Here is a 24,566-nt window from a genome sequence, read left to right on the forward strand (position 1 = left end):
CTAAGGACTCCCTAGCTCGATTGTTTTTTATTATTATCATTGGGTGGAGACAAAACAGATACTATCATGTTTTGTGAGTAAAAATTGTAAGGAAATGTGCATAATTCTCTCTCTCCCCCTATATATATATGTATATATATATTTATATTTATACACACACACATACAGGGTGAGTCAAAAGTCACAGGACAACCTTTTATTTCAGAAATTAATAACAAGATCCTATAAGAAGGGATAATGACATATCTGAGTACCCCAGCAAGTAATGGAAAAGAGTTCCTATCTTTTAGTCTATGTCCGGGACATGGCCGCCATCTTGAAAGCTGCCATATTGGAACAAGGCCAAGATTTTCCCAATGGAAAGGTGGTCATGAAGCCAGAATTGTCTCAGAAATTGATATGTTCCAGACCAGAGGCAATTGCTCTAAGACTGCAAGGGAAGCTCAGCTTCCCCTAAAATGTAAAAAAATAAGTGATCAAATATACACTGTTGTGTGTACATGTCATTGAATAAATATGCACTACAACGCGCTCAACTTTTGTTCCGAATCAGCTTCTTATCACTGGTAAAGACGCGGCTTTCCTGTCAATCATGCGCGGACGCTGAGCGTCCACAGAGTTCAGTAGTGAGGCAGCGAAGTGCAGGGAAACGAGACGAGTCATTGGATAAATGCTGGGCTTTGTCTCGCCCATCAAAAGCTCAGCGTCTCTGGGGGTCTATGGGGCAGTGGGCTGGCCTTGGCTGGCCCGGACGCTCAGCTTCTACATGATGATTGGATGATCTGTCTGAGGCTGAATCCCTTTTTGATTGACAGCGAAATGAGCAAATCAGTGATCCTTTGGTGTAAAGATCCATGCAAGCATTACATTTTCATTCTGTTCTGAGTAGAACCGGAGACTTTCTAAGTCCTCTTAGCGGCATTTTCTTTGTTAGAAACGACTAGCGACAAATTGAGCTTCTATTTCTGGTGGGTTTTTTGTAGCTGCTTGTGTTTGGAGATGCCTTGTTGGTACGACAGGGTCACAGATCATTTTCTTGTAAAGGAATGGAGGGTAGAATTTACACATAAATAAACCGACACATTTTATGATGTAGGCCGAAACTGAGTTTCCCCTCCTTGAAAGACCAGCATCCGCCACTGTTCCAGACATAGCCTAAAAGATAAAACCCCTTACCCATTACTTGCTGGGGTAATCAGATATGTCAATACCCCTTTCATTTCTGAAATAAAAGGGTGTTGTGTGACTTTTGACTCACCCTTCAGTTGTGTTTTTCCTTTTAATTGGAATATATAAGCATTAATTTATACTTCCTATATCCCACTTGTCATATTGACCTGAGACTTGACTTGGACTCTAGGACTTGGAATTGTGGACATCAGTGTCTTAAGGCACATACTGTTTCAAATGACTGCCATCCAACTCCAAACACCCTTGCACCAGCCTGGATTTCTGTATGTTCTCAAACTGCAAACTGAATTATCACTGTATTCTACCTTTGTGGTCTCAGAGAACGCTCCCAAACATTTGCTTTCTCACCCGTTTCCTTTAGCTCGTGCTGTACTCTCAGAAGTTTGAAGAGTTCCAGGCAACGCTGGCCAAGAGCAATGAAGTGTACATTACCTTCAAACAGGAGATGGACAAGGTGTGTCCCAAATCATCACAGCTTTGAAGCAGAATGACTCGTGATGTGCAGTGATCTTAATGCAGCACAAAAATGCAGTGTAATTACTGTGTTATTACACTCCTTGCATTTTAAGAAATACTAATATTTACTATGGACCTACTCCACAGATGACCAAGAAGATGAAGACACTAGAGAAGGAGTCCAATGTGTGGAAAGTGCGCTTTGAAAGCTGCAACAAAGCCCTGATGGAGATGATCGAAGAGGTAACCTGTTGTATTAGTAATTGTTATTTGTATTTCCATACTGATCAGCCAGAACATTAAAGCCACCTCTTTGTTCCTACACTCATTTTATCAGCATCACTGACCATAAAGGTGCACTTTGTAGTTCTACAATTACAGACTGTAGTCCGTCATGCTTCGGTAGCCACCTTCATCGTGTTTTTTCAGTGGTCAGGACCCCCCACAGGACAACCACAGAACAGGTATGATTTGGGTGGTGGATCATTCTCAGCGCTGCAGTGATACTAACGTGGTCGTTGTGTGTTAGCGTGTGCTGTGCTTTTACAAGTGGATCAGACACAGCAGTGCTGCTTGAGTTTTAAACACCGTTTCCACTCTTACGCCACTATCGTGTTGGTCCACCTTGTAGATGCCCTTGTCCAGTTTTTATCAGTGGTCAAAGGACTATGGACTATTCTCAGTCCATCAGCTACAAAGAGGGCTAACAATGTATGCAGAGCAACAAATGGACTACAGTCTTTAATTGTAGAAGCAAAAAGTGCACTTTGGCGGGACTCTGAATTTAACCCATCCATGGCAGTGCACACACACACACACACACACACACACACACACATACACACACCCAGAGCAGTGTACAGCCATCCCCAGTTTCCAGAGAACAGTTGGTTTTTAGTTGCTTTTCTCAACGGTACGTCAGCCTTGGATGTTGAGGGAATAGACAGTGTTGATTCTTCACTAGCCCACCCCAGTATTTTAAGCGAGTGACCTTTTGTTGCTAAGCCTGCTTAGTCCACAGATGCCGCGTAAGCCTATAGGCTTACATATATTGCTTATTCCTACCCCCCAAAAAAAGTTACATAGTGCAGTTTCTGCAGTTCTGATCCCAGATTATCAATGACAGAGGCCCTTTCTCCCTATTACAGTTCAGTGGAGCATCACAATGATTTTAAAGCTGTAATTTAAATGTAAAAATATTACCTAGTGTCCCTTTATGTTTCAAGTTAGTCACATGTGCATGAAACACTTTAGTGGCACAAAAAGATTATAATCTGGAGCATTACTTTATGTAATATACACTTTGACTTTCTATATTTTACTGTGGAATCTGCACTCAGTGACACTTCCATTCACACTTTCCTACAGAGATCTGAGAAGGGCAAAGAGTTGGAGATGTTCACCTTGAAGATCGACAAGCTGGAGATGTTGTGTCGAGCTCTGCAGGAGGAGAGGAAAGTGCTGTATGGCAAGATCAAAGAGATCCGCTTACAGGGTGTTGCAGCTATAGCGGCAGCAAAGGGCGAAGTAGAGGAGCTACCAGAGCTCAGCCAGCTTCCAGAACCAGAGACAGCGCCCAGCCCGGCACTAACCGCAGAGATGGAGAAGCTGTGGAAGGAGCAGGCACGCCTAGAAGAGTTCGCTGCTTCTCTCTTGGCCTCCACCGCAGCCGAGGTGGATGACTCAGAAGGCGAAGACAACACATTGGAGTCTAAACCTAAGGTTTCTGATGTTCCTTTGTCAAGCGAACCTGCAGGAGGACCTTCCAGTTTAGAAGAGGGCAAGCAAGAAGTGAATAAAGTATCACCTACCGTTTCTGAGCCAATCCACACTGAGGGACTCCTGTCAGAGAGCAAACAAGACTCAAGCCAACAAGCAGAACCACCCAAGAAAGACCTACCCAAGGAAGATGTGGACGTAGCGCAAGTTAAGCAAGATACACCCAAGCAAAACTCCAGCAAGCCAAAGCCAGCTCCACAAAAAGAGGTTAGATTCAAAGACTTGGCAACCGAGGTCACTGAAGAAGAGCCAATCGAAGTAGTAGTACCTATACCACAAGACCCCAATGTAGAGTCTAAAGACTTGAGTCCGGATGAACCCACCAAAGCTGACCCGGTCAAAAAGGTCCAAACACCACAAGACCCCAAAGCAGAGTCTAAAGACCCATGTTCATCCGAACCTACCAAAGATCAACCCATCAAAGTACAGTCCAGTACAACAGAGCCCCCAGAGGTAAAACCTGCAACTGCAGAATCCCCAGAGGTAGAGCCCATCGAAGTAGAACCCATCAGATCAGAAGAGCAGGCGCCTGCGGCTGCAGGGCCCAAGGCAAGCGAAGAGAAGTCACAAGCCTCCAAAGGCCAAGAAGCCAAGTCTAAGACCAGTAAACAAGCCCAGCCCAAAAAACAAGGCCCCTCTAAGAAAAAGGGTGCTGCTAAGGGTGCAAAGAAGAGCTGAGGATGTGAACACACCCAAGAGTTTTCTTATTTTATTTTTTTTTTAGTCTTTGGTTTTGTCTGTGGTGGTGTGCTGGGATGAGTGCAGTGTTGTGTTTTGAGTTATCAACTGTATGTTCTAACATTACCTATCATACCTTCCCTACTAATTTAAGAAAAGCTTTTGTTAGCTCACAGTGTGATGCATACTTTTTCATCTTGTGATACCTTTCTCTACTCATTAATAAAGATATATACTATTGTTAATAATAATGTCTGAAAAACGTTCTTCTACATTAAAGGATACCATGCTCAGCACAAGAGTCCAGAAGACCCAGTAATACAGATACAGAGAACTTATTGAACACCCCTAGTGTGTGTGTATTTGATAAAGTCATAGATGTGTATATGCAGTGTTGGGGAGTAATGGAATATAAAACACAAGTAAATGTATTCCGTTACAGTTACAATAATAAAACACAGTATTCAGAATACAATTACATAGGTGAAATTTGATTTCATTCATTAAGTGTCAACCCGAATTAGAATCAGAATTAGGATCACTTTATTAGCCACTGTGCTTGCAGAGGAAGAGGAATTTTTTCTCTGTATTTAACCCAATCCGTGCAGTGAAACACATATTTACACACACACTAATGAACACTAGGGGGCAGAGAGCACACGTGCCCAGAGCGGTGGGCAGCCCTAGCCACAGCGCCCAGGGAGCTGTTGGGGGTTAGGTGCCTCGCTCAAGGGCATTTCAGTCATGACCTGCCGGCTTTGGGGATTGAACCGGCATCCTTCCGATTACACGCCCAGTTCCCTAACAAAGAAAGCCACAGGTACTGGATATTTCTCTACATCTGTACAGTGCACTCTTAGAAGCTAGTGGCACTTTTCTCACTGAGATTTGGGCTCAGTATTTTGTTCTGAAGACACCAACACAAAGCCCTGGGCATTTTTTTTTTCAGCTTTGAAACAAGAGTAGAGCTTAATATTCCACTGTTTGTCAAAGATGAAACCTTTTAGTGTTGGTGCTGGTGGCCTGCCTGGTCTTTGTGTTTCCTGGAGTCTCAAATTTTATAAATATTTTCATCACAATTTTGAATTCCACTTTGGAAACTGAAGCTTTTCATGCACTTATGTAAGTGGATTATATTTAAATAAATAACATGAGCGACTGCAAGTAGTGTCACTGCCACACTGCAGTCCTGATCCTAGGGTCTTGTGTTTGATCCTCATCTCGGCTCACCTGGGATTACCTCAGGGTGCTGCAGTTTCTCCCAAGAATCCTATAACACATGTCGGTGGGTGGATAGACCGTGCAAAATTGCCCACAGGTGTGAGTGTGTGATGCCCTCTGATGGACTGTCCAGTCTGTGTACCTACAATGTACCCAGTGATTCAGGATGAAGAGGTTAGAGAATTAATTAACATGATCTGATGACCATTTTGTTTTCTCCCCGTGTCCGTGTCGCCCTTTGAAGGACTGGCACCCCCTCCAGGGTTTGTTCCTGCCTTGCACCCAGTGATTCTGGGTAGGCTCCAGACCCACCGCGACCCTGAACTGGGCAAGCAGTTACAGACAATGAATGAATGAATGATGATTATTTTGAGTCCTTGGCAGGCATTTGTTCTTTTTTTTGTGGCAAAAAAAAAGTTTCACAAGGGAGAACAAAGAAAACAGTAAAAAAAAAAAAGTAAAGAAAAACCAAACAAACAAACAAAAAAAAACCTCTGTATAATTCTTCATTCACTTTTCATAAAGTGGACATTCTGCCAGGAGATGCTATTCATTTCTGAAATGGTCAGCACTACTATACACGCTGATTCTTCACCACACAGTGGTTTCCATGGGAACAACCTAAAAAAAACCGCAAGCAGTCTGCGAGTATTCAGCATGAGGCAGCCTCCCTACGTGGGGCATGCCAGAGAAGCACCGGCCTGTGAGTATGCGTGTGTGTGCGCAAGCGTGTCCAATTTTCTCAAGAAATTTGTATTAGAACAAACAGATCTGACATCAAGGACGGCTTCTTGAATCATTTTGGCCGTGTTCGCAAACGCAAAACACAAATAACTTACAAAGACTTGGCAATATTCAAAAAAGGCAAAGAATAGCCCACTATATTTTAGTGAGCCATGAGACCAACGGTAGAGCTTCAAATACATGAACAAGTGATACCAAGAAACTCTCTCAAATAAAAAAAAACATGACTGGACATTGCCTTTACGTGTCGCAACCATTTATTCATATGCAACAAGGCCATGGTTACGCAAGTGAGCTCTGAGTCATAGCTGTGAGGGGAGCTGTCAAACAATGGCTTTATTTCCAGTCTTGTGCCACCAGATGGGGCCCGTGTGTGCCTCCGCCTTTATAAAGCAATGTCTGCTTTGGATCTGTGCTGAACCTGCCATAACAATAAAGCTCCTTCTAATGTTGAATGGGGTTTTTCATTGACGCTCTGCTCAAGTCTCATTATCATACAGTGGCTTGACAGGAGGCTGTGTCAGGGATGGTGAAACGTTTTATTAACTATTTTTGAACTGATTTCTAATGTATACGCTTTGAATCAATGTGAAAACTTGAGTGAAATTAGAATCATTAAAATTAAAGTGCTTGGGTTTTTAGTACTGTCACTGGTGGTATATATGCAGTACCTTAGCTAGGGATTATAACTGTACGTTGTTCTATATTGTTTGTAGATTTTTAAGTCGATTTCTTACCGTCGCTGTCCAAGGAATAACATGCATCTCCATATTTGCTGATTTTTAGTTTACGACTTAATTTGAACACAGCACATATCCTTCACGTCGTGTGAAAATGAAATGAAGATTGGACTAATAGAAATGCTCCAAAATGACATGGAATAACATCTTTGAGCACTGGCTTCACTGAAAGTTAGGGCAGATTTTCATTGTCATATAGAGTTAAAATTACAGTGATTATAGCTTCTTCTTTGGCCAGTGATGATATGCGTCATCTCATCTCCAGGACTAATATTATGTTCTTTTATGGTACACAGTTGTATAATGAAAGATTACAAATATTCACCTCCTTCTGGAGAAGAGAATATAATGTACTTTTAGGGAAATAAAGCCACCGCTATTTTTTTTTTAAAAAGTGTACCAAGCCAGCAAAAAAGGAGAGATAGATAGATAGAGAAAGAGAGAGAGAGAGAGAGAGAGAGAGAGAGAGAGAGAGAGAGAGAGAGAGAGATAAAGCCTATCATTTCGGAGAGAATAAAAGAAAAAAAGAATGAATTAATGTGACCCAAGAGGTTCAAACCCAGGATCCCCGGACTTTGGAGCTGTGTTGCAGTGACACTAATTGTCACGCCAGTGTGCCCCCCAGCAAGTCTTGACAAATGAATGTGATATAAATGAAAAAGCAGGGAGGGAGTCAAAGCAGCCAGAGGAAACCCATGCAGACACTGGGAGAGCACACTGAAGGCCACACAGTGACCTGAGGCAAGCATTTAACCCTGGGCCCCAAAACCCCTGTTGCTATGTGGCAGCTTCTGACCAATGTAACTTTATGTCTTAACCATTTAATCATGATGAACATTTTATTCATTTCAATTTCCCTTTAACGGCAGTGTGCACTTTGCTGGATACAAAAGCCTTCCTTTCAAATTCACTTTTGAGCTTCAAAAATAAATCAGACCTTAAAAGGGCCTCTATTGTCAATGAGCTACGTACATTTCAGTAATGACAAATAGTGCAGAGTCCTGAATACCGATTTAAAGGGGAAGCTGGTCTTAATGAAACATCTTTGACATGCTTTGGTCAAAGTACCACGAGGATCAAACGACACCGCATTGTTCTCCAATGTCTAAACAGCCCTGTTCTTTTAAAGGAAAACAAGACACAGAACAATCATCAGATTAGGAAGACCTACCTTGTATCTATATTCACTGTGCATTTTACAGGAGCACACTGTAGTTTTACCTGTTTTTCTGCATACTTAAAAATAAAAGTATGTGGAGAACAGCTGGATTACAGTCTGTACATTTAGAACTACAAAGTGATCCTGTATGGAGCTCTGATAGACAATGTATATTATATATATATATATATATATATATATATATATAAATTTTTATCTCCTCAGAATTGTTCTTAAAATATAGCGCTGGTGGCACTGACTGTGTCAGGATCCTGATGTAAGATCCTCTGTTTTCTTGCCTCTCAGTGGTAAAGTAGCAAGAAACATCAGATGATTCACTCATTCATTCACCTCCTACTCTACTGCCTCTCCGTCTTCAAAGACTGACAGGACTAGGGGAGGTTTCAATTACACTGCTTCTCATTAGCCATATCAAAAGAGCTGTCCATCTCCATTAATATGGAGACTCACCGAGAGAAGCCATTTGATATGGAAAGCAATAATTATGGAGGTGGCTCATGGAGGGACAGAATTAATTAACTATGTCATTTATGTATAAATTGGTATTAAATCAAATGGATACATATGAATGGCGTAAAAGGCATCAAAGATGAAGTGGTTGGGATAGCGTAATGGATAACACCTCTTCCATTCTGCCTACATTAAAGTTTTTATCCGTAGTGACTCTTGTTACAGAGGCGAGGCAACTGTAGTGTTAGGAGACTTGCCCAAGGACTCTTATTATAGCAGCATAATGAGTTTACCATAGTGGGGACATGCAGCATGGTCTACCATGTTGCAGTCAGTGTTACTCACTACACTACACCCAGTTGGCTACAGTTGTAACTAGAGCTGGACGATATGGCCAAAATTGATATCACAATATATGTCTTAATTTCGGTCAACACGATATAATTTCAGTGTCAATATGAACAATAAAAAAGCCACAGAAAAATGGCTATGAACTGAAAGCAACATGACATCACCATCAAACAAATACATCTTGGCTTTGTCAATATTAATATTTTTTAACTAACTTTAAAATTGAGTGTAATGAACTGACGACAATGCCCTGTAAGTCGGTCAGTGATGGATGCTGTAAATAATGTATACTGAAATACTGAAAACCATTTTTTATTGCGATATATATTGATATTGAAGTATTGTCCAGCCCTAGTTGTAACATGATTGAAGGTGACATATTGGCCTATTTCCCAGTGCTGGGCCGAACAGTTCTGGTGGCTTTTCCACATGGGAATGGTTCGGCATGGAATGCTACCCGGTTTTCGCAGTGGAGTTAGGGCCACAGAACCTTTCTGTGGGAGGGCGTAAATGATGCAGGGATCCCCTGATGGGCCCTTTAACCCTTTGCTGCTGAAATGTTAAGTTACTCTGCAACACAATTGTTTTTCAAGTGAAAAGTACAACCTCTTCCTATAATTAAAAAAAAAAAAGAGTATGATATGACGTTAGTCTCTATAACGTACTTTGACCACACAAGTCTTCCTGTTGGCCACATATGCAAGGTAAGCCCCTTCATTTTGCAGTATTCTCTGCTGCTTTACACACACACAAATAAAAAGAAGTAGAAAAAAAAACAATCCAAAAAGCTCATATTTCTTCATTTATTTAGCATGCTAAATCTGAAATCTGGGCAGAAGTGTGAGACCACACACATCTGATGACAGCAACTGTCGCATAATTATTATGAGACGCTGTGCAGTTCCTGCTCCTGATTTAGCAATGTATAAAGAAACCATAACCGAGATAACAGGTCTGCAGTGGCGAGAAACACCCTTAAACCATTTGGCAAAACGAGGCAAATGTAAACACTATTCTCTTTGGCCTACTTTGGTTAAAACACCACAGCAGCATTCTCTCCCTGTCTAAACAGCCCTTTTCAGAAGGAACAGTTGCAGCACCTGTCCCTTTAAATGAGAACGAACCACACACACAGCTTACAACAAGCAGCAGCATTAAATAAGGCAAACAGACGCTCTTGTTTAAGTTGTTTTAGATTGGTTCTCTCATTTCCCTGCCTGTGTTTTCATGTTTTTGCTCTGTTCACCTCCTTCACTGCTCTCGTTTGTGCCATTTTAGCTTTGTTCTCTTATTTCTAGGCTAGTTTTTGGTGGATTTCTCCACTCTTGTTGTGTCAGTATTACAGTTCAGCTTTGTGCATTCACCCGAAGTTAACACAAGTGTAGATTTGATATACTCATAATTAGGTATAACAACTTGAAGCAGAGCAAAATCAGACTATGTTTAGTGAACAACAGCAGGTTTCTTTCTTTCGTTTTTTTTTTTTTTTTTTTTTTTTTTAGTATTTTATTGTTTTCTAACTTTTGTACAAAAAGAGCAAATTTGGCATACAGTTACATTCACTTGTCACAGTATTTTTGTTGCTTTTGTGGTTTTAAGTGCCGGATGAGGAAATCTTTAAAGAATGTCTAAGGAACAGATAGTGAAGTGCTCCCTCACCCACCTTTCCTCTGCGATTACTTGACCTGATGTCATTTAACGTTCCCCCCAAACTTCAACTAAAAACCCCAAAAGGAAAAAACAAAAAACAAACAAAAAACCGTTTTATCCAAATATAATATAACCCTATGTGTAGAAAAAAAAGCAAACTAGCATGCAAGAACAACTTTTGTCAATAGGCTTCGAGAACTTTGAAAGAGGAGAATGGCTTGACAAAATGATAGTCCAGATTTCCACAGTGCGGACACTGCTGTACATTGCTGTACTCTGAGAAATACTGCATGCCCACCCGCACGTCGATGACTGGCTTGCCACAGTGCTTGCAGTTCAGTCTGGCCTGCGAGAACACACACAGAAAAATGGCATTATTTCGACAGAACCCTCATTTGAATATTCTAACACTTCACTGAGATGAAAAGCCAAATATAGTCGGACATTTACCAGATTTCATGCAGTAGCACTGATACCAAATATACAAATGTGGAAACAGAGATTTCACATTCATTTGCCTTTGTGTTTACCTCAAACTTGATTATGGCATGATTCCCGTTTTAATTCACGACTCACTGTTTATGGCAGTGATTTTTACTAAAGAAAAAGGTAACACTCTACTGTAGGTTATGATTCTTAGGCAACATGACTCTACATAAACCTTTCATAATAACAGAGATTTAAAAGCTTTTTCCAACATGTGTCAGTTGGAAGAAAGTGAGGAATACCTGTAGTTTATGGTGCAATATGGGTTCAACCACCTGTCAAGTCTCTGCCAATCGTTGCTGAGAGTCCAAGGGTGAATCCCATTTTACCACTTAGCCCCACCCCTGTGTTTTGCCTATGATGTCTCGATTCTTGTTAGGAATTTTCTCATTCACCTTTATATAAACCCACAGTACATTAAGCGTTACCCCCATTTACATTGTAGCTGAGATATTACATAAAATTAAACATAATTTTAACAAACCTTATAAAATATTTAAAATGATAAAAATGTCAAAGAGCAAAGTGTAAATAATAAATAAACAAATAAATGAGATTACAAGTTTCTTTCCTAGCATCACGTGTAAGCTACACTGTTCCAATTAGTGCCCTACTCCCTAAATAGTGCACTTTACAGATTTATAAATCTATACTTATGCACCACTACATTGTGCACTATGGGCTGAGGAAGATATTTGGCATTGAGCCTTAGTGGCGTAATTGCAGAGCTACGCAGACACACCAGCATAAAAGTATAAACGCTCACATCGGTGTAGGGCACTTGCACAGGCTAAAGTCAAAGCATGATGATTGTGTGTGGTTATAACATTTTTATTAACTTGGGGATTTTTCTACATGTTTATGCAACATTTAAAGTGGAACTGGAAGGCTCAAATGAAAATCTACCAAATTCTTCTTCAAATCACAGAAGAGTGAATGAGGTTGAAAATATATGATTGTCAAATGCTTCTGAAGTCATATGATGCCCTAAATTTAACTAAAGGCCAACAGTGTAAACTAGTGCAGAGCCGCCTGTAGAGCACCATTAGAATCCTGGGAGTGAAGCTCTATTCTTTTTTTTATTTGATACATCTGATGATGTATCAGGCTCTTGAAGGGCTGTCCTTTTTAATAGATTAAGAACACCCAATTTTAAGGGGCAAGATAACACTCAAAAACAAGTGGTAAAAATTAGAAATGGGATTTGTCCCAAGACAACTATATTGTCCTCACTCTCACTGGGTGGTTAAGATAACCTTCCTCTCCCCAAAGTCCTCAGACATTGCTAGCCAATGTGAGCATTTGTTAGGTAACATTACAGAATCATGTATTTAGTGTCCTCCTCCAAGCACGTTAAGCTGTCCAGTGGCACTGTGTTGGAAAAGCAGTTTGAAAAGAAGCAGTGGCTGGCTTCACATGCCTCATAGAAAGCATGAAACTACAAACTCTACAAACTCAATGCTAATCAGCAATGTCTGACTGGAGAAGTCAGAGCTAATTGTTGGAAATGGCAGTGACTTCAAATCTAAACATATTTGCTGTGTTTGATGGAAGGACATTCACTTCTGTATCTATGAAACACGCTAGTAGTGTGTAAGCACACATGCAAGTCTGTGGTTTGGGATGAGGAAGTGAAACCCACTCGACTAAATAGTAGCAATAAAATTCAGAGTGCAAATCACTCAGATTGGAAGGCAGTAAATCTGTGTTTTTTTATTTCTAAGGTGTTGTCTCTGAGACTTTATAAAATGTTCATGTGGCATTACAGTAATCTCACTACTCCACTTTCCCCATGAGAGCCAAAAAATGTTTTACTTTTCTGAGCAACACCAATCTTAGGTTTGTTTTATTGAAAGATACAGAACCTGATCTACCTTGCTGTCTACATAATCCTGAGTGCCCTCAGCCTCAGAAGGGTGGGTTCAAGCATGTTCCCTGACCTGGCCATTACATACATTTGAGAGCCTGTAAAAAAACTGATATACACTTAATGCATTTATATCCCTTACATGTTTGTAAATAGGAATTTAGCCAGTCTCACATGGTCTCTTTCATACACAGAGTGAAGTGAGTTTAATTATAAAAAAGAAAAATATAAAGGTTGGAAAAATTGCAGCTGAAAAGATTTCACATCACAAGGAGAACAACACACTGAGAAGATGAATGCTGTCAGTGATTTTAATCTTAGGCTTATACAGCTACCCAAGGATGTCTGCTAAAAGGACATTTTAATTTTTCATATGAACAGGGTGGCATTGAATATGAAATCTGGACATGAATAGAGATCAGTGTCTCTGTTGTCTATAAAATCATTCAAAGAAATCCAAAAGCTCCTGTAGCAGCTGCATCCAAATTTAAGACAGTTCTCTTAATAATGGAGCACCGTCCCATTCCACTGACATGAGTAAGTCCAGGGAACATAGTTCCATTGCCCAAAGCTCAGGAGCTTCCACAATCAGTGTTTTTTGTTATATATTATTGTATTTTGACCATCTAGATCACTAGGCACTTTTACAGCTGAAATTACAACACTGTAAACTATAATAAAGATTCACACATCGTGTATTTTTTTAATATACATCACATATTCTTTTTTTTTTTTGGTTTGTTTTTCTGTATTTTGGGGGTTTTTTTTCAGCACGGACAGTGGCGAATACTGACAACCAACAACATATTATTACCTAAACCTCCCCCCTTGTTTAATAGTTATTTTTTTTCCTTCATACTTTCAGCAATTATAAAATAACACCAGTGAATTTTTTGATGGAGATGAACAATGATGGAGCTCCACTTAATACCTTTTGAGATGAGTTGGCATTGCATTTGTGCTCCAGACGTAATCATTCAACATCTGCATCTAATCTCACTATTGTTCTCACAGCTTAATGTCATAAAATCCGTACAGAAATTCCAGAGCTGCCCCAGAAGAATAGAAGCTGTAACCATAGCAAAAGGGGCATAATCTTTCTACAGTGTTTATGTTTGTAATCTTCCAGGAAACATGGAAAACATTCCATACCTGACAACAGGGTGAAGCAGCCAGAATGTCGTAAGTGTACATCGTGCCAAGCTGGTGCCAGCTGCCGTCCCATCGAGATTTGCACTTTATACACACGATTTTGTGCACCCCCTCCAGGCAGTCCACACAGATAGCATACAGGTGCATCAGCCTCCCTTTAGAAACACGAGAAGTGCATTGAAAATGATTACCCCATCAATAAAAATGTATTCTGTCTGCAGCTTAATGATATTACTTAGCTGTGATCAAAGGAGGAAGCACATTAATATGCTGCGGTTGCTCTGGTCTTCTTTATTATTATATTACAAATCCTAATTCCAAAAAAGCTGTGATAGTATGTGAAATGCTTGTAAATGCAGAGATGTGACTAATAAAATTTGCTTAATTATAAAGACACATTAAATGTTTTCTTTCTTATTAAGCTTTATTTTACTGTAAATATTTAATGGAACATGTTTACCACCATGTTACGTCTCGTCCCCTTTTACCAAGTATTAATAATCTTTTGGGGACTGAAAATACTAATTTTCCAGTTGTGAAAGCTTAATTTTTATATTATTTAAATATTTATTAATTCTGTCTATATCTGAGTTGTGCCTGTACTCTAAGGAAGATGCAGAAAAGCAGAACAAGTCATTTAATCCCATGATTTCTGACTAAGGGCGACTATGAACAACAAACTGTGGTTTATTTCTCTGTGGGTGTGTGTGTGTGTGTGTGTGTGCCAGTAGGCACTACAGATCCTCAAATTAAGATCATGCCTTTGCAATGTTATGTGTTTAAACATAGGTCAAAGTGGATCTACAATGCACTAATTTTTATTCTTACTAGTATTTTACCTACTGTCCCAGCATTTTTTGGAATGGGATTTGTATGAATAATAATACAATCAGAGCTACAAGCTGTAGAAGGTCACTCCACATATAAATATATATAAAGATAAAAGCCCCTCTGTACCCTTCCATTGCAATATTTCATTTTTTACTTCAAGTTACAGTTGGTCTAATTTACTCACATTCAGCCCATTTTATACCTCTTCAGGATCACTAATGGCTTGATTATTCAGGGGGGCTGCGCTGAGCTTCTCATACAGACATTAACAAACCTCTCATAATGCCCACGGCTGAGAAAAGAACAGCTTTGCTTATAACCACCCCCTCACTGTTCTCCCTGGTTTATCAGCTGTCAGTTGTGCACCACCAAATTTCCATCACAACTATCTTCCCTGCCCTAATAGACACATAGTAACAGCCAACCGTCATCTCAATAACAGCTGAGTGGTGCAACAGAGACGCAGTCCAAATAAGAAACATCACCACTCACTTATTTGTGCCCTGTTGATTAGTTTACATGTACTTTGAATTAATCACATCAGTTACACCAGATACATGATGCATCTTTAGGTACAACTGAGTAGACATAATTGCATTCAATTATACTATACTAGATATAATACTGGCGGAACGGTGGTGCAGCAGTCACACAGCTCCAGGGACCTGGAGGTTGTGGGTTCGATTCCCACTCCGGGTGACTGTCTGTGAGGAGTTTGGTGTGTTCTCCCCATATCCGCGTGGGTTTCCTCTGTGTGGATTGGCGACACAAAAGTGTCTGTAGGTGTGTGTGTGAGTGAATGTATGAGTGTGTGTGTTGCCCTGTGAAGGACTGGCGCCACCTCCAGGGTGTATTCCCACATTGCGCCCAATGATTCCAGGTAGGCTCTGGACTCACCGTGACCCTGAACTGGATAAGGGTTACAGATAATGAATGGATGGATGGATGGATAGATATAATACTGTTTCCATGCGAATCAGTGTTTTAAAGGGAACATCTATGATTGTGATGAAACACAGTTTTCTTTGGTTGTTTGCATTCAGAATCTCCACACATTTTAAAGTGGGACGATGTGTTTGAGGGGAAAGAAATGACTGTTTGAACATGGCTAAAGTTTAACTTGTCTGTACATTTTTATTCACTGTTTGAATTACCACAGAAAATCATTTGTAAATCAAGTCGTTTAGTATTGTAGCGCTTCCAGTAATGCAGTTTCACATGTGACTGAGGAGATTGTACAACATTGAGAATAAAGCTATAATACAGTAACATGCAATATGCCTTATTTTTATAAAAATGTGTGAAAGCAGTTGGTTTGAGAAAATATGTCATAAAGAGTCATTTGGAAAAACATGTTAAATATATTTCATATGTTCCCTAAACACTTAAGACATTGAACAAAATGTCTAAATACACTTATAGGTTTCTATTAGACATTATCCCATCCAGTTTTGGGTCCTTGATATGATCAGGTTTGTTCCTGTTAAATATTAACAAATGCAGATGTAATGCAATTTTTGCATTCTGTTAGAAAATATAGCCCAAAAATTTTGATCTAGACCACCCTTTTTTACATTACTGATGTAAAAATTCATATGAGAGTTAGAAAACATATCATGTAAATGGAGTTATGATGGGTCTGAAATTAAATTCAGAAGTGTCCCAAGGATAGTCAGAATATTTTGAGAATAAATACAGTGTCACTCTAAATATTTAGATATTTAGAGGAAAAAGTCTAATAATTTGTACCTTATTTCTCAGCATCTAAGAATTCTAGATGAGAGATTAAGTCAGTATTTTCCATTGGAGTATTTTATAAATTATCATTCATTCATTCATTCATTGTCTGTAACTGCTTATCCAGTTCAGGGTCGTGGTGGGTCCGGAGCCTACCCAGGATTATTGAACACTTGAGTCCACATACCAGTGTGTGTTTTTGGACCGTGGGAGGAAACCAGAGCACCCGGAGGAAACCCATGCAGACGCGGGGAGAACACACCACACTCCTCGGACAGTCACCTGAAGCAGGACTTGAACCCACAACGTCCAGGTCCCTGGAGCCAGCGTGCCGCACATACTCATAATTACAGAAGTAAAATGGTAAAATCTGGGAAATCAAATGGTAGAGACCAAGCCGACCCGGTGTCGACCCGAGGAGGATGGGTTCCCCGTATGAGTCTTGGCTCCTTCCAAGGTTTCTTCCTCGTGTGCTGAGGGAGTATTTCCTTGCCACTATTGCCCCTGGCTTGCTCATAGGAGGCTTGGACCTAGATCTCCGTAAAGCTGCTTTGTGATGACTTTTTGTTGTGAAAAGCGCTATATAAATAAAATTTTATTGACTGATTGACCAAGTCCCCAATAGTTTCACACAGTGTGTTTTGGCTGTCAGATGGATGCAAGGTAAGTATTTTTAGTGCACTTTAGATTCGGGTGATTTGAAATAGTGCACAAGATCAAAAAAATGTTGAGAAACAGTGGTCTAGATTACCAATAAATACTACTGTAAAATCATTTTAAAAAGTGTATGTGTATAATGAAAGGTTCTTCACTGATATGTTGTTTGTTTTTTGGCATTAATTTTTAAATGACAATATTATAGTGTGTTTAATATTAGTTTATGGGCAAAATATGGTTACACTCAATACTTTTTTTTGCCTTTTTCAAACAACCAGAAAATAAAGTCTTTAAATATTAGGTGCGTTAAATTCCCTGGTGTGGAATTATGTGCTGGTTTTTGGACCAAACAAGGCTGGAGTTAAAATTGAGCAGCAGATATATTACAAAGATACGTTTTCATATTCAACAGTAATTCCACACCTGCAGACATTCAGATCTCTTTGTTAACTTGTTAACTATGTTAACTGACTGCTGACGTGTCACCTGTGGACACGTTAGCATAGCCAATCCACCTACCAACATGGGTTTTTGAACTGTGGGAGGAAGCAGACACTGGGAGAACACACTATAATTAATCGCAGACAAAGATGGGACTCACACCGACAACCCCAGGACCCTGCAGCTGTGTGACAGTGACGCTACCTGCTGAGCCACCATGCTGCCTCAAATGGAATTTAGACACATACAAACACAAGAAAGTGCATGAGGTAAGAAGTTCACCTTGTAAATGGCAGGGCACATCGTATTCGATCTCGTCGTGGCGCGAGGGGCTAAGGAAGAGCGTGCCGTCCACCAGGGGAAACTGTTCGAAGATGGGTAGTGTGCGGTGACACAAAGCACAGTGCAGCAGGTTGCGGTGGCTGGCGCTCAGGGCTGAGAGGATGAATTTCCTCAGGTCCTCGCCCTGCCCGGCCTGAGCATCGTCCTCCATACGCACATGATAAGTGTTCAGCTTGTGGCGAGGGATGTGCGCCAGCAGCTCGGAGAGGTCCAGCCTCCTCAGGAACTGTACAGGGTTATCGCCTGGAGCGAGGCGAGGCAGACACAGGCCAGCCGCCACTGCAGCTGCAGCTGCTGCCCCATGGTCAGGATGGGTGGCACCACGGGCGGCCAGAAGGTGCCTCCGGCCACCTTCCATGTGGACAGCAGTCTTCAGGAACTCGCCCAGGTGCCGGGAGCTGCGTGGGCCTGCTGCCTGCTGAGGGGAGAAGAAGGAAAAGCCAGAGGGAGGAGACTGACCGGGGGAATCAGAGGTTGGAACAGAGTGACCTCTCTCCTGAGAGTTCTGCCGGTCCATAGACTGGCGACGAGACAGCTCCTGGTTGGAGCATCGGTGAGCCAGTTTGTTGGACGTCTTCCCTTTCTTGGGCTCCTCCTGGGCCTCTGCTCCAGCTCCACCACAAGCTCCTCCTTCCCTGGCCTTGGCCCTGACCTCGCTCTTCTCCGACGGCACCTTCTTCTTGCGCTCATCCTGCATCCGCTTGACCTGGTACCAGTCCGTGTCCTTCTTCAGGTGGCCCTGCCCACAGCGGCAGGAGCAGAAGCGGAAGGCCAAGTCATAGCCCTTCTTGGTCCACATGTTCTGCCGGCACTGCTTCTCATTCCAGCTGCGCGCCCGGCCGATGCAGTTGAACTGCGCTAGGATGCTGCTCTCCCACTCGTAGAAGCACTGCAGGTGCATCCAATTGCCATAGGGGCAGTGTTCACTATTGCAAAGTACACGCTGGTAGTCATCTTTCTCCAGGTCCACGGCTCGGCCCACGCTGCACACCAGAGGAGTGGCACACGGTGCATCTGCAAAACACAACACAAAGCACAAGCAAAGTGTCTGATACATTATTCATTTACAAAGTTACATCTATATCATAAAACTTAAAGAAGTAATCAGACCTTTTAATTATTCTTCTTTCCAGAGATCCTAAACCTATTTTACCTGTGGCCATCCCATAAGGGACTAGAAAGCAATTTGTTCCTTTTTGAGCTGTGAGGCTAAAGTAGCTAACAGGCAAAGCTTACAGCCACAAATGTGCATTGTGCATCAATTAGCGACTACATTAGGCTGTTTTATATGCAAATACACTTACTTATATGATTTATAATAGCATGTGACTCACTTTTAAGTCCTATTCAGGATTAGTTTTTTGCGGGGAGCTGGGGTAATCTTGGTGTAAATAAATGAATGAGAGAGTGGCTTCTTGATTCACCCATTGCCGTCACACTATTTTAAGCACAGAGTGACACTGACATGATAGTGGAATGTCTGAGTGCATGTTTTCACAGCATGGATCATGCACAGCAATGTTACTGGACTTTAGAGACTGTCCCCAACAACCTTGTCTTCTACTCTTCATAAGAAATAATTGCTGAGATGATGGCAAAATACTTTACTCACTCTTAACTCTTTACATTATTATTACAACAACTATTATAAATCTTAGATTAATGTAATGCTGGGCGATATGAGTGCAAATCAATGTCACCATTATTTGTACATTTTACCACGATTACGATTAATGAATGATTATTTTGTTTTTTCTCCCTCATAGTTTAGTGACGAGGCATGCACTGTAAATATGCTCCAGTATTAAAGCTGGGATATATTTCTAATGTTGTTGGGAGCGTAATCCTCTCGTTTTCTGAGTGCTGTTTATGTTTGGTGTGTGATTGTGTTTTGGTCGCTGTGTTTACAATTGAATTCTTTTTGTTCAGAGTTGTCATAATTATCGTCAAACCAAAACACGTCTAAACCACAGATGCTGTGTATTTCTTTGGTATGAGTTGCTGAAGTCGCTCAGTTGGCTTTGGTGTTTAGGTTCTCCACCATGTTGCAAATGGGGCAGAGTCACCGGACTACAGCATGGTAGTGTGGTTTTAAAGGGACAGTACACAGTGGGGACATAACAGAATCAAAAACATATAAGATAAAAAAAAAAAAAAGATATAATCGATATAGACAATATTTTGTTGTTTAGATGTTCTGAATGTCAATACGATTAATTTTAGATTAATTGTTCAGCCCTAGCTTAATGGTAGCAATTTAATGAATAGGACATGTTTATGACACGTATGTAGGATGCTAGGGTTCATGAAACGTCCCTATAGCTCCCAGAAGTTTCATTACTTTGAGTAAAGAGGTGGTGGTCTCGTTCATTTCAGCGTGCTGCAAGATCAGCCCCTAAAGTTTGCGACTCATCCTATGTGTGTCCTACATCACATCATTAAATGTCTCCGCAGGTGCCTCCATTCTTGAGAAAACCTGTGAAAAACCTGACGGAATTAAAACCACTGAAATACTTAAAACTTACGGACACATTTGCACAGCCAATTCAATCACCAATGTGTTTTTGGTCCAGAACACAGAGGAAACCCCAGAACACAGAGGAAACCCACTCAGATATGGGGAGAACACACCCAACTCCTCACAGAGAGTGACCAGAAGCAGAGTTTTAAGTCACATCACCAGAACCCAGGAGGTGTGTGACAGTGACACTACTTGTTGCACCACTGTGCTGCCGACCATGCGGTTGTTTCACCAAGGGGATTTTGTACAGTGTTTGGACTCAATTTGATCAGTAAAAATAATATGGGCTCTGTCATCTGTGCATGACTGCCATTTATTCTGACCTTGGACAACACATACAAATGTGTCTATCAATAGACCAGAGGACCCAGTGTGGCCTTGATGAATTGTAAGAATCAGAGTTTCTATTTGTGCAAACTCTGTGGGTGAGCTGCCTACATAAAGAAGAGTACTCAGAAGAAAAGACATAATGCAACACACCAGCGTAGACAAAGTGTGTCCCCGAGACACTGTGGGTGTATAGTATACGGGTGTGTGTGTGTATATACATATACATACATATATATATACAATGTGTGTGTGTGTCTATGCATTAGAGACGACATACTGACCCAAATTCAGCTGTGGTTCATGCTATAAAACAATATATCCTAATACAGCTTAATACATCTTATAAAAACAGTGATGTACCAATCAAGGAAGTTCTGATCCTGTGCTGAGATCCATAACTTTGTAGACACTTATTATTAGTGAATTAATGTACTCTGAATTGCAAACTGTAAACAGATGCTTGATTGCACATGTACAGCCTGTATAATCTCCACAGTAAAAGCATAAAGCAAAATGGGATGCTCTGGAGCAGCTGCACAAATAACTAAGTACACCATGCTCAATGTCAAACATAGGCTAAAGTGTATAAATCCCCTTTTGTGGTTGTATGAAGCAGTGGAACCGTGTTCTGATTTCCATGCTGTGGCGTCTGTGTTTCTGAACCTATGGTGATTTTCCAACTTCTGGATCTGACCTCACTAATGGCTAAGTGCTATCAAATATGTACAACAAGGTTAAGTGTAGAGGCTGGTACACTAGCAAAAAGAGGCATGTTCGTAAGCTTGATTCCTGATGAATTTCTGGGAGAATCTTTAATCCCAAAGAGTCCGTGTCAGTTACACTGATAACCAAAACCTGTTCCTTTGACTCGATGTTAAATGAATGAACAAGCTAATATGAATCTTTTGAATCTCGATAGCAAGATCGAGTCACCTTGATCAAAACATGCTCGTCCCGGTGACACAGCTCGTGGTTGAGGGGGTACTGATGGGCGAGTTACCCCGCGATCATGGCGCAACCCACATATTCTGCAACAAAGCGCGAAGCATGCCGTGACCGGCAGGAGACAAGTCCGTGCGCGCGGCGAAAGACAAGAAACGAACTGAAAATCACACAGGGAACCGACTCTTCGAGGTGCCCGATTCAGTAAATCGATTCAAATATTCACTTTCGGTTTTGGCTGCTGTGAGGAGAATGCGAGAGGAGGGAATATTTTCGTACCATGATTAAATGCACATTCTCTGCAAACAACACATTGCTGTACAGTGTATGGCACTGTTATTGTTATTTGCTGAATGCCTATATTGGGAAACTACACGTGCAAAAGGCTATACGGTTTATTTAATATTTCTATATGTTAAACTCAACACAGAATCTGAAGCCCTCTTTTTGGTTGTCCCCTCCAAAACGTCTGTACAATGGCTTTTTTTCCTCCGAAAGCCAAACGTAGAGCAAACGTCCCAATTATGCTCACGACCTGTAATTGTGTAAAATACGTTTCTTCAAGCACCAGACTGTCACGTAGCACTACTCAATGAACAATATACAGATTGAAAACTTGGGCTGATTTAAGCTCGGTGTCCTTAAAGTGATACAGTGTTATGGTTTGTCGTTAATTTAATGCGGTGTTTTAATGTGTTCCACGGACTTAAACACTGCGTAGACGCCAAAAGGGAAAGCTCGGTTCAGTTGAACTCATGAATCGATTCTCCAAAGGTAAATTTCGCTTCAGCATCGTTACCCCCGCCTTCTTCTTCTTCTCCTACTCCTCCTCCACCTCCTCCTCAACTCCCCTCCCGCCACCAAAACAGTGTGGAGCCCTGTTGTTTTCCCTTCTCTCTCACCTCTGTTGTCGGTCAGTGGAGCGGCTGTAGCCCCCGCCGTCGCCCCCGTGGCGCCCGTGGCCCCTGTTGCGCCCGTCGCTCCTCCCGCAGCAGCCGCAGCCGCCGCCGCAGTGGCTCCATTTTCCTGTTCGTCCCCGCTGCTGTTCGTGCGCTTGTTCCTCTTCCCCTTGCCGCTCTTCTGGTTGGGCATCGCGGCCGTGCTGTCTGTCGTTCGTCGAAGAAGCGCAGGGCGCCTTCAGCGGCCGCCGCCACGCATGCCTTTCTGTTTTATTCGACCCGACTATTCGAGTCTCCGTGGACCCCGGGAGCCTGCGCGCACGGAGCCGTTAAAGCTGCAGCGCTATCTTCGCGAATACGGCGCTTTCTCCTGACAGCAGACCGAGAGCCATGGCGAAGGCGTGTCCGCGTGTTTTGATTCCACTCTCCGGAACTAAGGAGTCGGCTCCGAGTCGACGACGAATCGCTCTTTCAAAACAAATGGAGTTGATTCGTAACCAGATAAAACAGCGCAATGTATCACTCACTAGTAAAACCAACACGAAATCTTAATTTTATTTTTTTTTTACTTTTTGCCCTGCCTGAAAAATTGCTTACATTAAAACTTACAAATATTGTTTTTCTTTTCCTGTGAAGGTACACAGTTTGGTCAAGCTGTGGTTTGGCCACCAACATAAACAAACGTAATAAGTTACTTGTCTCCACTTTGTGTCAAACATTCATGAGGTATGGACCTAAAAATGTTTACAAATATAATACAAATAATAAAATAATAAATAAAAACTCCTATATTAATTTCCATTTAAAAAGTAATCATTCATAATTATTTTTCATCATGTAAAGCTACCATTTAAGCAGCTTGTATCACTGCTGCACAACCTCGAGACCATACAATATTGATTTGAGTCTGTGTGAGGTTAGGAGAGTTCTATTATGTCCACTGCCCAGCCAGAGGTGTTGAGTCTGTGCACTCCTAGTGCCGGTAAAACATGAACTGTGTGTGTGTGTGTGTGTGTGGAACCGAACAAACAGCCCCTTCTGAATTGATACTAGCACACATTTGAAATAAACTACACTGCTGCCTCCTCCTTTCTGCTCTGTTAGTTAGTCTTGCGCTTAGAGAATCAATATTCCATTCATGAATGAATTTAGCAACGTCAGCGTCATTGGTTTAAAATCATGAAATCAGGTCAAGATGTTAACAAATCTTTAAAGATCTAAACGAGATTAATTGTCGTACCACACTCAACTTGTAAAGAAAATGATGCGTTGACTCGTATATTCGATTCATTCATTATCATCATTCGCGCATTTCCGAAGAATCGGTTCTTCAGGAGTGAACCTCTTCCCAGCCTCTGAAGAGAAAGGAGGCGGGGCGTTGCTGTTGTCGCCCTCTTCTACGTCACAGACCATCCACCCCTTCTCCAACTCCGGGTTATTAATAGCAGCAGTGGGGCGGTTCCAGGGCCTAAAGATGGCCTACTCTTACACAAAGGGAAGGGAGAATTAAATAGTCTTCTGTCCTGAAGGGGCACTGCTGACAGTGATAGAGATCATGACTTACAGATCTTAACAATGGGGCTAACGTCTTTAAAGATTAAGAACATGTTGAATATAAGTAATAATCTTTAGACAAATGAAGATGTGAAACATAATTCTGTGCTGATGATGGTATCTTATCGTAGATCTTATTTTGACCTCATACACCCCATTGTATCCAAATGGTTGTAACCACCAGTTCTAATGACTGTGTTTGCATGTACTTTAAGGTGTCCCCCACTCAGCCACACATGAACTTAAGGTCACTATGGTCAATGCCAAGCATTTGCTTGTGGCTGTGGAGCAATGGAACCCCATGCTCTGTAGAGATGAAACACCATGCAAGTTGGACAGGTGGTTCCAGAACAAATCATGCTACAAC

At 41.4% G+C, this 24,566-nt stretch overlaps 2 protein-coding genes across 2 annotated transcripts in view; one reads left to right on the plus strand and one right to left on the minus strand.

Annotated features, from left to right (window-relative positions):
- The window catches only part of txlnba (taxilin beta a), a 38,958-nt gene extending 34,645 nt beyond the window's left edge, over window positions 1-4,313 (plus strand). Inside the window, exons 8-10 of the mRNA XM_066677362.1 lie at window positions 1,553-1,645; window positions 1,795-1,890; window positions 3,016-4,313. Coding sequence (XP_066533459.1) covers window positions 1,553-1,645; window positions 1,795-1,890; window positions 3,016-4,104 — 1,278 coding nt within the window. The 3' untranslated portion in view covers window positions 4,105-4,313. The remainder of the gene's footprint in view (window positions 1-1,552; window positions 1,646-1,794; window positions 1,891-3,015) is intronic.
- Window positions 4,314-10,297: 5,984 nt separating this feature from the next.
- heca (hdc homolog, cell cycle regulator) lies at window positions 10,298-23,063 on the minus strand. The gene is made up of 4 exons (XM_066677124.1): window positions 22,649-23,063; window positions 17,894-18,967; window positions 13,946-14,100; window positions 10,298-10,786 (listed from the first exon to the last, which is right to left on the minus strand). Exons 1-4 carry the CDS (start codon window positions 22,836-22,838, stop codon window positions 10,622-10,624), a joined length of 1,584 nt encoding a protein of 527 aa, XP_066533221.1. The 5' UTR covers window positions 22,839-23,063; the 3' UTR covers window positions 10,298-10,621.
- Between the last annotated feature and the right edge of the window lie 1,503 nt (window positions 23,064-24,566).

Source organism: Hoplias malabaricus, chromosome 7, assembly GCF_029633855.1.
Source record: "Hoplias malabaricus isolate fHopMal1 chromosome 7, fHopMal1.hap1, whole genome shotgun sequence".
Lineage (NCBI taxonomy): Eukaryota > Metazoa > Chordata > Actinopteri > Characiformes > Erythrinidae > Hoplias > Hoplias malabaricus.

Excerpts from the sequence above, each read along its gene's own strand:
- heca (XM_066677124.1), bottom strand. The coding sequence starts at position 22,838 with ATGCCCAACCAGAAGAGCGGCAAGGGGAAGAGGAACAAGCGCACGAAC. Across the intron at positions 14,101-17,893 it reads TGTGCCCTGCCATTTACAAG|GGAGGCTGATGCACCTGTAT; the intron begins GTGAACTTCTTA and ends GTGTTTCTAAAG. Across the intron at positions 10,787-13,945 it reads CTGCTTCACCCTGTTGTCAG|GCCAGACTGAACTGCAAGCA; the intron begins GTATGGAATGTT and ends GTGTTCTCGCAG.